The sequence below is a fragment of the Coenobita brevimanus genome, chromosome 35, assembly GCF_032717465.1.
Source record: "Coenobita brevimanus isolate Jiangsu-jjx chromosome 35, ASM3271746v2, whole genome shotgun sequence".
In the NCBI taxonomy this organism is placed as follows: Eukaryota; Metazoa; Arthropoda; class Malacostraca; order Decapoda; family Coenobitidae; genus Coenobita; species Coenobita brevimanus.
The window spans coordinates 1,951,693-1,969,948 of record NC_136988.1 but is presented as its reverse complement, the minus strand read 5'-3'; the positions used below and the strand labels follow the sequence as shown (position 1 = coordinate 1,969,948).

At 40.7% G+C, this 18,256-nt stretch overlaps 1 protein-coding gene across 1 annotated transcript; it reads left to right on the top strand.

The window, feature by feature from the left end:
- Positions 1-228: 228 nt before the first annotated feature.
- LOC145396247 (uncharacterized) lies at positions 229-15,349 on the top strand. The gene is made up of 5 exons (XM_080269685.1): positions 229-452; positions 3,035-3,175; positions 5,744-5,851; positions 11,655-11,915; positions 15,183-15,349. Exons 1-5 carry the CDS (start codon positions 271-273, stop codon positions 15,193-15,195), a joined length of 705 nt encoding a protein of 234 aa, XP_080125811.1. The 5' UTR covers positions 229-270; the 3' UTR covers positions 15,196-15,349.
- The last annotated feature ends 2,907 nt before the right edge of the window (positions 15,350-18,256 follow it).

The following is an 18,256-nucleotide window of genomic DNA, read 5'->3' as shown; positions in this document are numbered from 1 at the left end:
GGCAATAAAGTGTTCTCCTTTTTCCTACAGGCAATAAAGTGGTCTCCTTTTTCCTAAAGTGATCTCCTTTTTCCTAGAGATATGAAAGCTGTACCGGTACGCCTTTTCTGGAGGTATTTAAGTTGCCTCGGTTTTCTTAGTGATAAAGTTTTCCCTTATTTTTGTTTCATCTGCAGGTTGACTGAAGAGACTCACCTACACAGTCCCACACCGTCGGGTGCACACACAAGTGGTTTTATTCATTGTTAGAGAGTACCCAAGCTTGGGAGGATGAGTTATGGAAGAGGACCCCCGGATATCAAGGGCATGACGTCCCTGAAGGTGGACAATCTGACGTACAGGACGACACCGGAGGACCTGAGGCGGCTGTTTGAGAAGTACGGCGAGGTGGGCGACATCTACATTCCCCGTGACCGATTCTCCAGGGAGAGCCGTGGGTTTGCGTTTGTCAGGTCAGTAAGTTGGATGGGTTGAATTACGCTGCACAGGCATAGTTAGCGGATGGTGTGGTGTGGCTGGCGATTTAAACGTTATCCAGCAACTCATATAGTTTGTATTATACAACCATAAATAGCGGATGAAGTGGTGTGGCTGGCGATTTAAACGTTATTCAGCAACTCATATAGTTTGTATTATACAGCCATAAATAGAAGATGAAGTGGTGTGGCTTGTCATTTAATGGTTATTTATTATCACAGCAGGTGGATTAATGCAGATGAAGTGGTGTGGCTTGTCATTTAATGGTTATTTATTATCACAGCAGGTGGATTAACACATTTTTCATCTAAAGTGGTTCTTTTCTATATCATTTGTGGCACCAAGCTTTTTTTTTTTTTTTTTTTTTTTTTTTAGGGCAAACTCTGTATCTAAGAGTCTGACATAATCAAGCAATAGGGCATTTTCTGGAACTATTGTGAATATCAGTTTCTCTTTTCCCAGAGTGGTAATTGAACAGATGTAGTCCATTTTACAGGTATACGGTTCATATCACTCTGCTTTCCTGTTTGTTGATACAATAATCCCTCCTTATAAATATTTTTTTTTTTTTTTTTTTTTTTTTTTTTTTAAAGACTGCTCTGCCCCAGCTAGGAATTACTGTATTATTTCCAAGGCAGGCACCAGCAGCATCTTCTGGCCAGTCTGCCAGTCACTTATTTTCGGCTCTATCCATTTCCGTCTATGCGTATCACTTTCACTTTTAACAAGTAACAAAATATTCTTGGTGTCATTAGCTCCTTTGGAAAGTAATAGAATGTTTATATAAATATGTACCAAGTGGTGCCAGCCTGTCTTTTTTGTTAACATTCATATGTAACAAGTTTAGTGCTTTTGGCTCCACTCATGTCCATCAATGCATCTCTCACTTTTAGTAAATAACAACCTTCTTAGTGCCTGTAACTGAACAAGTAATCAGTGTGAATGATACAGGCTTAAGTTGGAGTGATATGCATAAAGAAAACATTTTTAATTATTAAAATCACATCAGTATAACATATGAGTGGTTGCATAAGAAATGTATAATAATTACATTAAGGTGACTATTCAAAAACTCTGTCAATGGGGTTTGCATATCGACGGCATCATAGAAACAGGAACAAGGGAGATCTGTACTAACCCTCTCACTTATATGTGGAAAAATTAATAGGATTTTGAGGATTAATACTATGCAGGTTGAATCAGGTTGCATAAATATGTTTTAACTCCTTGAATTTATTCTTGTTAGGCACACCTTCATGTGGTGGCATAGATACAACTGGGAGATGGAGCTGCCTGGTTATACAAACATTGCACAAATCCCTCCTTGTTCCTCTGAAAGAAGGATAGCAACTGTACAAGGGCAACTTTGTGCTGCATTCCATTGGGTTTACATTCAGATAAGCCTGGGATTGCAGCCATTACTACTACTAGAATCTGGCAGCATCTTGTATTACCATATGGTACTCATGTTACTGCCATATGGTATTAGTCAGCATAGAAGATAGTTTTTGAACTGGGGGGAATAGATGTTTTCTTCACTATACCCATGTGGTGCAGTAAGTTTTCCCCCAAGCTGAATACAATCATCTGAAGGTAGCAAGATAAATTGAATTACCACACTGAAGAAGCTACACAGCATTACTTATGGTATAGGCTGGATTGAGTTTTGTAGGATGTGTGTACTGTATTGTGTGAATGCAGTATTTAGTCAGGGATGGAGTGGAGAGGTATATGAGAGAGGGGGTTGTGAGCTGGGAGCAGGACAATGAAATGGCGGGGGACAGGACGACATGGAGGCAATTTGTTTGTGGCCACCCCTTACGGGATTGAGGCGTCTGGCAGTGGATGGAATGGATGGGAGTGGGTTGCTTTGTCATTGGATGTTTATAGCTAATCCTCAGTGGTTATCAGGGATGTGTTCTGAAATATCAATAATTTTTCCATATAACAGGTGGTTCTTGTGAGAAGGGCAAACAAACTTTATAGGTGGCAAAGGAACTGTAATAAAACAACTTTTCTGATGTTTAATGTAAGTTTAATAGCAGAAAAAATGTAATGAAAGCCACCACATATAGAGAACATAACACTATACACTTTTCACTCTAACCTGGCCTAAAATTGCCATCTTTCTGTTTTGAATGTGGAGTTATAACAGTAGATTAACACTTAGATTAGGATGCTAGTCATGAGGAAGTGCTACGGAATGGATGTAGAGCGTCCCCACCTACCAGAAATAGAGAACTTAACACTGTATATAGACTTTTCATTCTAACCTGGCCTAAAATTGCCATCTAATTGTTATGAATGTGGAGTTGTAGTGATAGATTAACTCCTAGATGATGACATGGAGGCGATTTGTTTGTGGCCACCCCTTATAGGATTAAGGCATCTGGCAGTAGATAGATAGATAATGATGCTAGTCATGAGGAAGTGCTATGGAATGGATGCAGAGCTGTAGTACTGTCATTTTCTGTGACTGAGGAACTTGACACGCTACGAAATGGTGAAAATGTGGGCCAAGTTAAGGTGAAGGGAGTACAGGGTGTGTCTGGTGCAGGTACTATGATCGGCGTGATGCAGAGGACGCCATGGAGTCGATGGATGGGCGGCGTGTGGATGGCCGAGAGCTGAGGGTGCAGATGGCTCGCTACGGCCGGCCCGAGACCCCGCCCCACCGCCGACGCAGACGCAGATATTCGTGAGTTGATGCTTGGATTCGTTCTCTCTCTCTCTCTCTCTCTCTCTCTCTCTCTCACACACACACACACACACACACACACACACACACACACACACACACAGGGAGTCAATCAAGGCAGACGTCCGACATCGGCGCTCCGTACCGAACCAACACGGCCAGTGGCATTACCTATATTAGTATCTTTGTATGAGTCAAGCTCTGTACCAGGTTAGACTAAATGATTTTTTATTATTAAAAAGAAAAAAATAATAAGTTTAAACAAGACTTGTTCAAAAAAAAAAGAGAACCACGAGGAAAAAATGCGGTGAGTCAGCTGAGGTTTGTTTAGTGTTGTAAGCAAGGTATTAGAAAAGCTTATAAGAAAAGCTTGGGTAAATCATCTAGAAGAACACAGTATGATAACAGAAAGACAGTTTGGTTTCAGAAAAGGAAAATCATGTGTTACTAATCTGTTGAGCTACTATGACAGAGTAACAAACACAATACAGGAAAGGGAAGGATGGGTGGACAGTATCTATTTAGATTTCAAGAAAGCTTTTGACACAGTACCACACCAAAGACTTTTATGGAAACTGTACCATCAAGGAGGAATTCGAGGCAAACTGTTTTGTTGGATGCAAGACTTTCTCATAAAAAGAGAAATGAGGACAGTACTAAGAGGAAACTACTCATCATGGAAAGAAGTGACTAGTGGAGTACCACAGGGTTCTGTGCTGGCACCAATCATGTTTTTGGTGTATATAAATGATATAAACAGTAACACTGGAAATGAGAGCTATCTGGATATGTTTGCAGATGATGCAAAAATACAAAGGAGAATTACTAACACAGACTCTTGTAGGGAGCTACAAGAAGAATTAAATAAACTTCATGAATGGAGTAGTACATGGCAAATGGAATTCAGTGTGGACAAGTGTCATGTAATCAAGTTTGGTAAAAGTGGAAAAAGACCTGATTGGGATTATAAGTTAGGAAATAAAACCCTATACACATCAGAAAGAGAGAAAGACCTAGGTGTGACTATCAATAACAGACTATCTCCCGCTGACCACATCAGCAAAAAGGTACGGAACATGTATACCCATCCATCCATTGCCAGACGCCATGTATCCCAAATGGGGTGGCCAAGGGCTTAGAGTTAATTGTTTTACAGGGAGGGGCACTAATCCTCCACCAACCCCACTTGACACGTAGGGATGCCAACAGCATCTGGTGTTCCCAGGCGGTCGCCCATCCAAGTACTAACCAGACCCATCGATGTTGTTTAAGCAACATGTATACACTGCTTGCAAATATGAGAATAGCATTCACATACATAAATGAAGACATGCTAAGAAGGATAATAACGTCATTCATTAGACCAACCCTGGAATATGCATCAATAGTCTGGAGTCCTCATCTCAAAAAGCATATAGACAAGATTGAAAAAGTTCAAAGGGCCGCTACAAGATGGATACCAAGCTTAAGGGACCTAAGCTACGAAAAAAGACTAAATAAACTGAATCTACCAACACTACAGGAGAGAAGGAAAAGAGGTGACATGTAAATGCTATATAAGTGCATATCAGGAAAGGAGAAAATAGACATAAACGATTACTTAACATATGGAGAAGCATCAGCAAGAGGACACTGCAAAAAACTGCATAAGAAGAGATGATAAAGACGTAAGGAAATTCAGTTTCCCAAACAGAGCAATTGATCAGTGGAATGCACTACCGAATGAAATGGTGTGTGCCAAAATAATTCACAAATTTAAGGATATGTACGATAAATATAGTTTAAGACACGGGACAGTATGAGCTTGACTCATTCCTGTAAAGATACAATTAGGTAAGAACAGCATATTTTGAAGCACTTATCTCCTTGTACTTCATATTTGCGAATCAGTTATTTCCCTGGAGTTAGTATGATTTTCTACTACATTTTTGTCCTCGCGTGTAGTATGATACTGAGATACAGTTGTACCTGTGCGTTTAGTATGATATTTGTGAGTCAATTACTTCCTAGCATGTAGTGTGACTTTCTGAGGCATCTTGTGTATAGTGTAAAATTCAAAAACTTTCTTTGGTACCCTTTGTGCATTACTGTATTTAGGTAATGCCCATGACATCTGTAACCTCCCCCCCCCCAAACACACCCCCACACCCACACCCACACCCACACCCACACCAGTTTAACTTTTTATTCCAAAATACTGGTTTTCCCATATGTCTCATAATCATTCTTGTAGGTGTTATAATGTCTGTTCTTCAGCTTCCTGTTACACATGGATTATTGATGATGAACGGATATATTAACACACACACACACAGATATAGTAGTTAGTTAAATAAGTACCAATACATAAGTAACAACCAGAGGTCGTGTGTGTGTGTGTGTTTTAGTTGTGTGTGTGTGTGTTTTAGTTGTGTGTGTGTGTGTGTGTTTTAGTTGTGTGTGTGTGTGTGTGTGTTTTAGTTGTGTGTATGTGTGTGTGTGTGTGAAGGCAAACATACAAACAATCCCATACACAAGTTAAGCTTAGTATCTTTTATAAATACAAGTTCTGTATTCTTTTGCCGGCAGATCAAGGTCACGCTCAAGGTCGAGGTCAAGGTCAAGGAGGAGGAGCAGGCGATCAAGGTCACGCTCCAGGTCGCGCTCTAGGTCAAGGAGGAGGCACTCACGATCAAGGTCAGTCTGCGTGTGGTTGTTCAAGTGGTGTTTAAGAATTCCTAAAGTGGTGGGTACCTTGTTAAATATTTACCTCTCTCTCACACACACACACACACACACACACACACATACATGACTAAAACACACACACACACACATTATCAGTTTCATTGCTACAAGTTAGGGTGGTTTGGCAGTTTCTTTATGCTGTGTAAAAGTTAGGGTGTAATGCATCCCAGACATCAAAGAACAGTATTATATCCCTTTGTATTTACCTATTTGTAGTATACAGGAATTGAGCAATGCTCGTGTTGTCCTGTCTCCATGTCCACATTTATCAAGTCTACCTTTGCACACATGAATGTTTTTCTCATGCACCACCTCTTTGTCTAAGTCGTTCCAAATATTTAAGAATATACCTAATTGTGATATACACGGAATGTACTATGCTCGTGGGTTTCCGTCGCTGTTTCTCAATAAGTCGAATTTAACTTTAAACTCGTTTAAGTTTTTAGACTGGACAATCTCTTTGTCCAGGCTATTCCATAAGTCTATACTTCTGTAAGGAAAGCTATATTTCTTGATATCCTTCAAGCAGCTTGACTTTTTCAATTTCATTCCATGTCCTCTTGTTGCTCTCTTATCCCATACAAACAGATCTTCTTTGTCAATTTTATCTACTCCCACCATGGTCCTGAACACCGCAATCATGTCTCCCCTCTTTCTCCTTTCCTCTAATGAAGGCAAATCCATTTTTTCCAGCCTCTCTCTGTATGACAGGTCTGTCAGACTGGGGACCATCTTGGTTGCTGTTCTTTGTATTCTCTCAATCTTGTTTATATCTTTCTTTTTGTGTGGGCACCACACTACCGCTGCATATTCTAACCTGGGGCGGATCATGGCCACTATCAATTTTTTCATCATTTCCTCATCCATATAATGAAATGCTACTCTTATGTTAGTCAAGAGCTTATAAGTCTCTCCAACTATCTTGTTAATGTGCTTTTCTGGTGACAAACTATCTTGGACCAGCACTCCCAAATCTTTCTCTTCTCTCCTTATTGTGATTAATTCATTACCCAAAAAATAATTCAGTGATGGTCTCCTGGTACTTTTACCCATTTCCAATATTTTACATTTCTTTACATTAAATTTCATTTCCCACGTCCGGCTCCAATTGTGTATCCTATCCAAATCCTCCTGCAGTATTTTACAATCCTCCTCAACCTCTATCTTCCTCAAGATCTTTACATCATCAGCAAACAGACTCGCATAACTGTTCACTCCATCTACCATATCATTTACGTAAATCAGGAACATTACTGGCGCCAACACTGAGCCTTGAGGGACTCCACTTGTTACTTCCCTCCATCCAGACATCTTTTCCTTTATTACTGTCCTCATTTGTCTGTCTCTCAAAAAGTCTCTCATCCATTCCAGAAGTTTCCCCTTTAGTCCTCCTATATATTCTAGTGTCCACATTAGTCTCTTATGAGGTACCTTGTCAAAGGCCTTCTCTAAGTCTAAGTACACACAATCCACCCAACCATCTCTCTCCTGTACCACGTCAATCGCTCTTGAGTAAAAGCTCAACAAGTTTGAAACACATGACCTTCCACTTCTGAATCCAAACTGACATTCAGCCAAAATATTCATCTCTTCCAGATATTTTATCCATCTGTCTTTCAGGATTCTCTCACACAATTTTGCGACCATGCTGGTTAGAGACACTGGTCTATAATTCAGGGGTTCTTCCCTGTTTCCTCCCTTGTAAATTGGTACCACATTTGCCCTCTTCCATTCTTTTGGCACTTTCCCCTCTTCCAGTGAGCATACAATTAAGCTGTGAATTTTATCCGCCAGTTGCTCTCTGCATTCCTTCAGTACCCAATTAGAAATTCCATCAGGTCCTGGGGCTTTCCTTACATCTTGAGTTTCCAGTAATTTATACACTTCCTGCACCTCCACTTTTATATCTTTCATCACCGGAACATTTCTAATCACTCCCTCCCCTTCTACAAGCTCCTTTTCTTTAGTGAAAACTGACTGGAAACGTTTGTTCATTATTTCTGCTTGCATTGCCGCATCCTTAAAGACCTCTCCATCTACTTTCAGCTTGGTGATTCCTTCCTTTTGTTTCAGTTTACCATTAACAAATCTATAAAACAGTTTGGGTTCATCCTTGCATTTGTCAATTATACCTTTTTCAAAATTCCTTTCTTCTTCCCTACGTATTCTTGTCTATTCGTTTCTTGTTCTTTTATATTCTTCCTTTGTTCTGTCGTTACCTCTCTTTCTCCAATTGTTCCACGCCTTATCTCTCTTTTTTTTGGCTATCATACACCTTCTATTAAACCACTCCTTTTTCCTGTTTTCTTTCCCTCTTACTCTTGGTACAAATTTTTCCACTCCCAAATTATAGAGGTCTAGAAAGATATTCCACTTCCTCTGTATCTCTCTTGTTTCTCTGAATTTTCTCCAATCCGCATTTTCAAAAAAGTTTCTCAATCCTGTAAAATTTGCTTTGCCAGAGTTGTATCTTCCCTGTCTATGAAGCTCGTCTCTTGGCTCGACGTTTCCTATTAACATCTGGAACTCAATGACCACGTGATCACTTTTTCCCAAAGGACAGAGATATTCCAATGATTCTATTACATCGGGTTCTTTGGTGAACAGTAAATCTAACCTTGCTGGTGTGTCCTCACCTCGAAACCGTGTCTCTTCTTTGACCCATTGCGTCATCACATTATTCATTATTATATTTAATAACATAGTGCCCCACGAATCCTCGCCGCCTCCCGAGTACCATTCCTCCCAGTTCACCTCTTTACAATTAAAGTCACCCACCAAAATTATATTATTGCTTTTCTCAATTATTTTTTGCAAGTAGCTAGCCATATCTGACAACATCTCATGGTATTCGTCATCCTTCCATGCTCTCGTCTTTGGGGAACATACACTAGCGCCATATCTCTCTTAACATTCTCTCCAGTTTCTAATTTCATATATATCACTTCAGCCCTGCCTTCTCCCATTTCCACAGTATCTACATTTATGTTGTTCTTCACTGCTATCATCACTCCTCCTCCCTTTTTTTCTTTTCTGTCTTTTCTCCACAGTTTGTATTTACCATCTCCCAAATGAACATCAATATCTTCTCTTAATTTGGTCTCTACAAAGCACATGACATCAGGTTCATGTTCTCTCAAGAAATCATTAATTTCGATCCTTGTCGATATGAAACCATCAACATTAGTATATATCACCTTCAAATTATTTTTGACATTATTAGTACCCTCTTCTCTCCTACTCTCTGTCCGTACCACTTCCTCAACTTCTGATCTTTCCCAACCATCCCCCCTAGTTTCCTTCACTTCTGTTTCCTTAAATACCATTTCCTTACTTTCATATCCAATACTCTCCAAAAAAAAGTATTACGTTCTTCCTCTGTCCTCTTATCATTTTTTTCCTTTACTTCTTCCTTTAATGATTTTAAAACTTCTCTTTCTTCTTCATTCAGATCTTTTCTTATTATAATATTTTCCATCCCCACCTCTTTGCTTAATTTCCAGGTCACTTTAAGTATCTCATTTATTACACTTTCTGATGTAAACTTGACTCTCATTGGTCTTGTTTCCCCTTTCTTATAAGGCCCTATCCTCCTTACTTCCTCAATTTCTTTTACCCACTTGTCTCCTTCGGGGTCAATCTTGCCTAATATTCCTCTCACCATGTTCGTGTCTCTCTCGAGTCTTGCGAACCTAACCTTTTCTTCCTCTTCCCTGTTTCCAAATACTACCACACATCTGTTCCTTTCTACAGTTTCTCTCACTATTTTCTCTTTTTTTCTTCAGTATTTTCACTACATTTTCTTCCATTTCTTTCTTGTTCATTTCCCTTTCTTCCTGGATGATCTCTCTTAAGCTGACCACTTCTTTCTGTTCTTCTTCTACGTGTGCCCACTTTGCCTTATGTTCTTCTAGTACATTACTCACCTTCTCCGTTTTATTAGTACTCTCTTCAAGTTTCCTCCTCAGTTCAACATTTTCCCTCTTCAAATTCCTAATCTCTTCATTGGCTGTTTCGTTGGACTGGATTAGACTCTGTATGGTGGTTTCCGTATTTCCTGATACATCCTTTATCACTAGATTCTCTACTTTTTTTTCGAGTTCACTAATCCTCATAATTAATGTTTTCACCAGGTCCATGACATTAGTATTAGCATCAAATCCTTGAAATTCCATTCCCTCATTGTTTATGTTTTCGGCCATGTTTAATGTAAAGTACCTAAACAGCTGTTACCGAATAAGCCACAAACATTCATGTATACTATTGCCAACAAATCTTTACATTTTTGGTAGTCTACCAACTTTCATTATTTTAAATTTAAAGAAAGACCCTAGGAGACAGGACAGACAAAATTCCTGAAATTACTCAAGGTTAGGAGCGATGCCTTGGACGTCCGCTCTCTCCGGCTGTTCGTGGATGTGTTTTGTGGTTAATGTTTTTGGCATATCAGATAGAGCCAGGATTCCGGGGGCTTGAATGGTGAGTAAATGGAAGCGTGGCCCATTGGATTAAGCAAATTTAGGCTGTCTGGACATTGCTACTCCTCACTCTGCCCTGGGGTGGGAAAGGAGGTCTGGATGATGATGATGATGATGTGTTTTTGTTCATTTGCTCAAACATGCTGCACTGCTTTCTGTTAATTTCCCTTTACAAAATCCATCATAGAATATATTAAAGCTACACGCAAGATGAGATGCAGGGACGGCATTGAGAGATATATGAGTGTGTGAATGTGTGTGTGTGTGAGTTGGAGGGAGGGCAGCGAAATGACAGAGGACGGGACAATATGGAGGTGATTTGTTTATGGCCACCCCATATGGGATTGAGGTATCTGGCAGTGGGTGAACAAAAAGCATTCCATTTCTCCTCACTGTTGCATCTTTATCTCTTTTCTGTCGCTACTTCAATGGTCACTGCTCTTACTGACTCCCTTCAACCTCTCTCTCTTCGCCGCATTGTTGCATCTTTATCTCTTTTCTATCGCTACTTCAATGGTCACTGCTCCTCTTACTGGCTCCCTTCAACCTCTGTCTCTTCGCCGTACCGTTGCATCTTAATCTCTTTTCTATCGCTACTTCAATGGTCACTGCTCCTCTTACTGACTCCCTTCAACCTCTGTCTCTTCGCCGCACTGTTGCATCTTTATCTCTTTTCTATCGCTACTTCAATGGTCACTGCTCCTCTTACTGGTTCCCTTCAACCTCTGTCTCTTCGCCGCACTGTTGCATCTTTATCTCTTTTCTATCGCTACTTCAATGGTCACTGCTCCTCTTACTGGTTCCCTTCAACCTCTGTCTCTTTGCCGCACTGTTGCATCTTTATCTCTTTTCTATCACTACTTCAATGGTCACTGCTCCTCTGAACTGTCTGCTTGCATTCCTCCACCTCTACGACGGGCGCGTAGTACCCGTCTAGCAGCAAACTCTCATCCCTTTTTTGTCCAACTCTCTAATGCAAGAGTTAACCGTTACTCCCAGTCCCAACAGGTCAACTCTGGAACTGTCTCCCTCTGTCAGTATTTCCTACTTCCTATGATCTCCAGTCTTTCAAATGCAGTGTGTCCAGGCATCTCAAAATGAACGGATCTTGAATTTGGCTCTGGCTCTCTCTCTCTCTCTCTCTCTCTCTCTCTCTTTTTTTTTTTTTTTTTTTTTTTTTTTAAGGGAACTGTTTGCAGGCTCCTGGCATTTGGTTCCTTCTTCCCTGCATTAAAAAAAAAAAAAAGTACAGTATATTCTCATGCCATCCGCAGGTCAGAATCCAGATCACGTTCACGTTCGCGTTCTCGCTCGGGAAGCAAGAGCAAGTCCCGCACCCCCGAAGAGAGGCGCCCGTCCAGGTCCCCCCAGCAGCCTGAGAACGGCGGTGAGGCGGAGGAGGGATGGCAGGCCGAGCAGGAGATGGCGGGCGAGGAGAGGGAGAGGTACCACCAGAGGTCCAACTCGAGGTCCAGGTCAAAGTCGAGATCGAGGTCACGCTCAAGGTCCAGGTCCAGGTCACGCTCCAGGTCAAGGTAGGTTAATGCTCGAGTTTTCCGCAGTAATTCTTCAGTCTTATTTTCCACAGTAACTCTTCAGTCTTCGTATTTTCCACAGTAATTCTTCAGTCTTATTTTCCACAGTAATTCCTCAATCTTTATTTTCCATAGTAATTCTTCAGTCTTTATTTTCCATAGTAATTCCTCAGTCTTTATTTTCCATAGTAATTCTTCAGTCTTTATTTTCCTTAGTAATTCTTCAGTCTTCGTAGTACTTCTTCAGTCTTATTTTCCACAGTAATTCTTCAGTCTTATTTTCCACAGTAATTCCTCAGTCTTCTTATTTTCCACAGTAATTCCTCAGTCTTCTTATTTTCCACAGTAATTCTTCAGTCTTCATATTTTCCACAGTAATTCTTCAGTCCTCTTATTTTCCACAGTAATTCTTCAGTTGGTTGTTGGTACACTGAAAGCAGTGATGAGAAATAGGGAGGTGAGTATGGAAGTTAAGAAGTCACTGCATGATAGTATTGGGATCCCTACCCTGACGTATGGAAGCGAGGCGTGGACCTTGCAAGAGGGGAACAAGTCAAGAGTGAGAGCAGTGGAAATGAGTTACTTGTGAGGAGCATGTGGAGTGACGTGGAGGGACAGGTTGACAAATCAAGAAGGAACGTTGTGGAGTGGATGTGGATGTGGTTGAGAAGATTAGGAGAAATACACTGAGGTGGTTTGGACATGTGGAGAGAATGGAGAATGAAAGACTGACTAAGAGGGTGTATGTAGGTGAGGTGGAGGGAGGGAGAGGGAGGGGAAGACCGAGGATGAGGTGGAGGGATGGAGTTGAGAGGTATATGAGGGAGGGGGGAGTGAGTTGGGGGGAGGGCAGTCAAATGGTGGGTGACAGAGCGACTTGGAGGCGTTTTGTCTGTGGCCACCCTTTGTAGGATTAGAGCGTCGGGCTATAGATAGATAGATGGTAATTGCTGTATCTTTGGTATGTGAACACGATCCTGTATTGTACACCATAATTTACTTTTAGGAAATTTTGGGAGTTTGTGAGGTATAGGTTCACACCTTTATTCCTTGTTTAATTCTTTGTGTCACATTCGTAATCATTTAACATTTTACAGCACACTGCAGGGAGAGCGAGAGACTGACAAGGAGAGTGTATGTGATTGAGGTGGAGGGGGGGAGAGGGAGGGGAAGGCCAAGGATGAGATGGAGAGATAGAGTGGAGAGGTATGAGAGAGGGGAGTGTGAGCTGGGAGCAGGGTAATGAAATGGCGGGGGACACGGCGACATGGAGGCGATTTGTGGCCACCCCTTACGGGATTACGGCGCCTGGCAATAGATAGATAGACTAGAGGGTGTATGAATACTGTATGAATCAAAATGGTCTTTTATAAATGTATTGTGTGTAATAATTGTAACTTCTATTTACAGGGTCAGGGTTCACATTTCTGTATCTTTTTTTACATGCCTTGCGTGTTAAAAATGTGCTGAATCAGTTGGGATAAAATTGTCCTGTGTTAATGTAATGTCTATACTAACCCTCACTGTTCCTTAAAGTCAGCCCCTTTTTTTTTTAATATATTATTATTATTATTGTTATTATTATTTCACTCTCTTCAATGTTGGGACCAACTGCCTAGCTCCAGGCTCCTACGCTCCTCATGGGGCAATGTAGGATTGGATGATGGATGGATGGATTATTATTATTATTATTATCATCATCGTTATTATTATTATTTTGGCTGTATAACTAACCAAGTGATGCCTGATGGTTTAGTGGGTTAAGGCACCCCAGATGGATGGAGTTTGTATAGGGTCCATCTGAGGGGTGGTTGGGGTTTATTGCTTGTGTAATGATAAGGTGGAGGGATGGAGTTGAGATGTATATGAGGGAGGGGGGAGTGAGTTGGAGGGAGGGCAGTCAAATGGTGGGTGACAGAGCGACTTGGAGGCGTTTTGTCTGTAGCCACCCTTTGCGGGATTAGGGGTGAAGTTCCTGAGGGGTCTGGTTCCGGATGAGTTTTCCTTATAAAACTCCATTTATCCTTCAGCAGTTTCCGATAATGTTCAGTTTTCTTCATTTCCCAAAATCATGTAAGAAGATCTGGTGTATATTTGCTCATACTGTACTTACATAGCCACTTGTGTATGTAGATTTAACAGTCAGCATTTTAAAGCTCAGACTTCTAAACTTTGAATACACATAAGCTAGCTGCCCAAACCTGGCTGTTTTCAAATTAATGTAGAGTTACCTAGTTCACCGTAGATACTTTGTGTGAGAATGGCAACAGTTTCCGTGAGGTCGTTCTTCTGTAGTATTTAGATACCTGGTAGTGTGGTGGTTACATCGCCCCAGGCTGATTGATAGCCTTGCCATGGCCTTGGGTGTGATTTGCGAGAGGTAATAACTGGTTTGATATTAAAGACATTGCTCCTTCCCTCTGCCCCAAGCCATGGTAATCATGCACTCATAAATGTACTGAATCATAGTTGCAGGGCCTTGAGTTGCTACACTGTGAAAGGAGTAATATGGACTGGCTGTTATCCATCCATCCATCATCCAATCCTACGTTGCCCCATGAGGAGCGTAGGAGCCCGGGTGTTATAATTAAACAAAACTCAGAGAGCCAAAGAAAACTTGATAGATTAAGATACTAACCAGACATTGCCCAGTTGAATGAGCCAGACTCCCATTGACTCACAATTCAAACCCCAAAGGCCTGAGTCCACCTGATAGAGAGAGAACTGTAGTAACCTGAATAATATAGGGTTTTGTATACCAGGATAGTAAATAACCCACCACATGCTCAAAGGCTTAGGTTCAAGATGATCAATGAGGCTTAACATCACATGGTATCTGCTCCCACTGTTACCTCTTCCTTTATCACTTGGTGTTTAATTTTGCTTTGATGTCAGAGGCAACAAGTGTATCTTAGGAAATCAAGTGAGGTTATTTATTTATGTTTTATTATTATTTTTAGGTTTTTAAGTTGGCCATGTGGAGAGGGAGAGACTAACAAAGAGAGTGTATGTGAGTGAGGTGGAGGGGGGGGAGGGAGGGGAAGGCCAAGGATGAGATGGAGGGATGGAGTGGAGAGGTATATGAGAGAGGGGGGTGTGAGCTGAGAGCAGGGTGGTGAAATGGCGGGGGACAGGGCTACATGGAGGCGATTTATTTGTGGCCACTCCCTACGGGATTAAGGCGTCTGGCAATTGATATATAGATAGATATTTGATTATTATTTTTAGGGTGTTTAAGATGAAAAATAAGTGTCCATTCTTTTTCAGATCAATGGAGTAAGGTGGAGGGATCAGAGGACGAGTCAAACAAGATGGAAAGACAAACAGTTGCTGGTTGATGACGTGATTGCAGGTGCCACACGTCGTTAAGCAGCCTGTCCAGATTTTGCAGTGACTGGACAGGTATATATTTTTTGTCATTATAGACTTGTATGAACCCCCTCCCTCCCCTCCCCGTTCTTTCCCCCCTCCCCCCTAGTGTCGTTTTTTTTTTTTTTTTTTTTTTTTTTTTGTGCTGTCCAGATTTAGTGACAAGACAGGTATACATAATTTGACGGTCTGGCTTTGTATGAATGTGTTATCTTCTAAGGGTTTTTTTTTTTTTTTTTTTTTTTTTTTTATTGTCAGTTATCCCCTTAATTCATGTTTTTTGAGTCCATGTCTCCCCCCCCCCAGTTATACTCTTAAATTCATGTTTTTTGGATCCACATTTTTTTTTTTTTTTATAATGAGCCCGTTATCTTGTTAAATTCATGTTTTTCGTATCATATTTTTCCCCATTAATTTTGTATGTGCTTATTTTTTTTGTGTTGCCCTCCACCCAGATTATTATGGGGTACTGCGTTTGGCTCTGTTTTCCTCTGGTTCTCCTCCCCCCCTTTCTCTCTCTCTCTCTCTCTCTCTCAATATTATTTCTTATGCAGTCTAGTTTTTTGCCCTCTTAATTAACTAGTAACTTTTGTCAACACTGATTCCCCCCCCCCCCCCTCATGTTTTTCCACTCATAGCTTCTTTTCCCTGTTTCCTGGGGTGTTATTTTGTTGACATCCTAAGTTTCAGTTACCCCAGCCCCCTCCCCCCCTCCACACAGCTGAGTTAAATCATTTGGGGAAAGCAAAAATAATATTGATCCCTTCATTTTGACTGGTTCTCATTTTAATCAGGCTACAACTAGACTTTTTATTTCACTTTGGGGAGGATTCCTAGGTGTGAAAGGGTTTAATTAAGGCTTCATCTAACCCCTGTAGTTAGAAAAAGTCCCACCTAAGCTGAATAACATTGTGAGTAGCAAGAATAATGATGGAAGACGTGTGACTTGACTGAAAGGGATAAAAAGATAGTCCCCAGGCTTGGTGGGTAAGCTGGTGAGAGTATAGGGCTTGGATGATCATACACCTGTGTGTCTGTGTCTGTGTCTGTCTGTGTGCACATGCGGTAATAACTTGATGAGATTGACCAGCTTTTCCTCTCGCACAGTTGCTGACAGTAATATCAAGTCACAGCTTAGAAAAAAAAAAAAATTTGACAGTACAGGACAAACTCTGAAATCTAAAAATCCATTTTCCAAAATGTGTACTTAAAGGGAAAAAGAAAAAAAATGGGATGGAGGATGCTAATACCATCTCTTCCCTTTTTTTTTTTTTTTTCTGTAAATTTTTTTTTTTTTTTCTTGATGTTAGAAGAGCAAATAATAAATTACTAATCATTTCACTATATTGTCCGGTGTTGGTGCTGTTTGCTGCTAACATGATTTCTCAAAAATTATTGCAAATTAGCTTTCCATTTTCTTTACGCTGTTCGATAAAGCATTTTGGATTTCAGAGTTTGTCCTGTGTTCCGAGATGGTTGTTGGACTCTGAAAATTGCATGACTGTTTCAGAATTTGTTGCGCACTCCCTGGTTGTTTGTCGCAGTGAAGTGAATTGGTATCTATGCCTGCTGATGTGCGTTGTATTATGCAGTCAGTTTTTTTTTTCTTTTCTTTTTTCTTTTTTTAACTCTAGCTTTGTATAGATAAGAGATACTAGTTAGGGCCCAAGTCCTGATTAGGTGGCTGGATTTTTTTTTTTCTTTTTTCCCTCTCCTCCCTGCCCCCCTGCTGTTAGGAGTGTAGGCCAGTCACCTACCCTTGCCTATGCTGGACTATGGTAGCCTAACTTTTTGCCGCTACATTTAACATGAGGTAAAGTTGGACTCATTTCATTTTTTAATCATGTAAGCCAATAACTGCTGGAGTTTACAGTATTTGGTAGTGTTCTGTCCACACCACATGCATTCTGGCGTGGGTGACAGTGGGCGGGAGTTCTGCGTGACGGTAACCCATAGATGTTCTCGACTGTACCCGCCCATGTCCAGTGAGGCCACATGTGAGTTACAGTCATACAAACCCCCCACAGTCACACCAGCAGGCATTTAGGCACATATTTTCATTAGTTAAGGAAGTTCCCTAACAAGTCTTGCCGATAACATTTGCGATCCGGCTGGCTAATATTATTTTATACATTACTTATGCACATTGTGGCGATGGTAGAGCAATTAAAGTAATGCAGAAGAGATGAGAAGGTGTAATAAGCAAAACAAATCACTGAGAAGGTGTAATAAGCAAAACAAATCACATAGGAAAAGGTGTTAAGGGGCTTTCTTAACCGACGGGAATAAAGGCCTTGGTGTGGACGTGGCCTTAGGTTCCCTTCATAAAGATAATGTAATCCAGAATATTGAGGTTGATTATTATTTCATTCAACAGTGCAGAGGTTGATTTTCATTTTTTTCCTCTCCTTGGGTATAAGACTACATATAAGATTTGTAATGGAGATGTTTGTGTATTAAGGAAGCAAATGCAAAAAATAAAGTTTAATGTTTGAAGATTCAGGATAGAGTGTTGGTCATCCTGTGTACTGGTAAGTCACTAGAGTTCTGTCACTGTAACCGGGCCCAAATTTGTGCCCTTTTGTAGCTTGTTTTCACGTAGCTCACCGGCCGATGTTGTTTTTTGCATCCTGTGATTCTACATCCTTTCTGTTGCATTCCTTGGTGACTGTCATTTCCTGTGTTAATTCATTGTTACAGCTCAGTGGGAGAAAAAGACTGTGTTCAGGTCTCCATCCTTTCCATAGCCCTTATTGGTGACTTGTGTAATTTTCTAGTGTTACTTTGTTGTTAAACACTCAGCATTTAAGATGAGAGTTTGCTACTTTTAGACCAAGTTGAATAGACAGTACGAGATCTGTCCAAAAAGAAAACGAACGTTTCAAAATACAAATTTATTGCTTTACTTACAACTTAATCAGACGTGTTTCCTTCAAAATATTCCCCTCCACCGCTCATACAACATTTCCAAC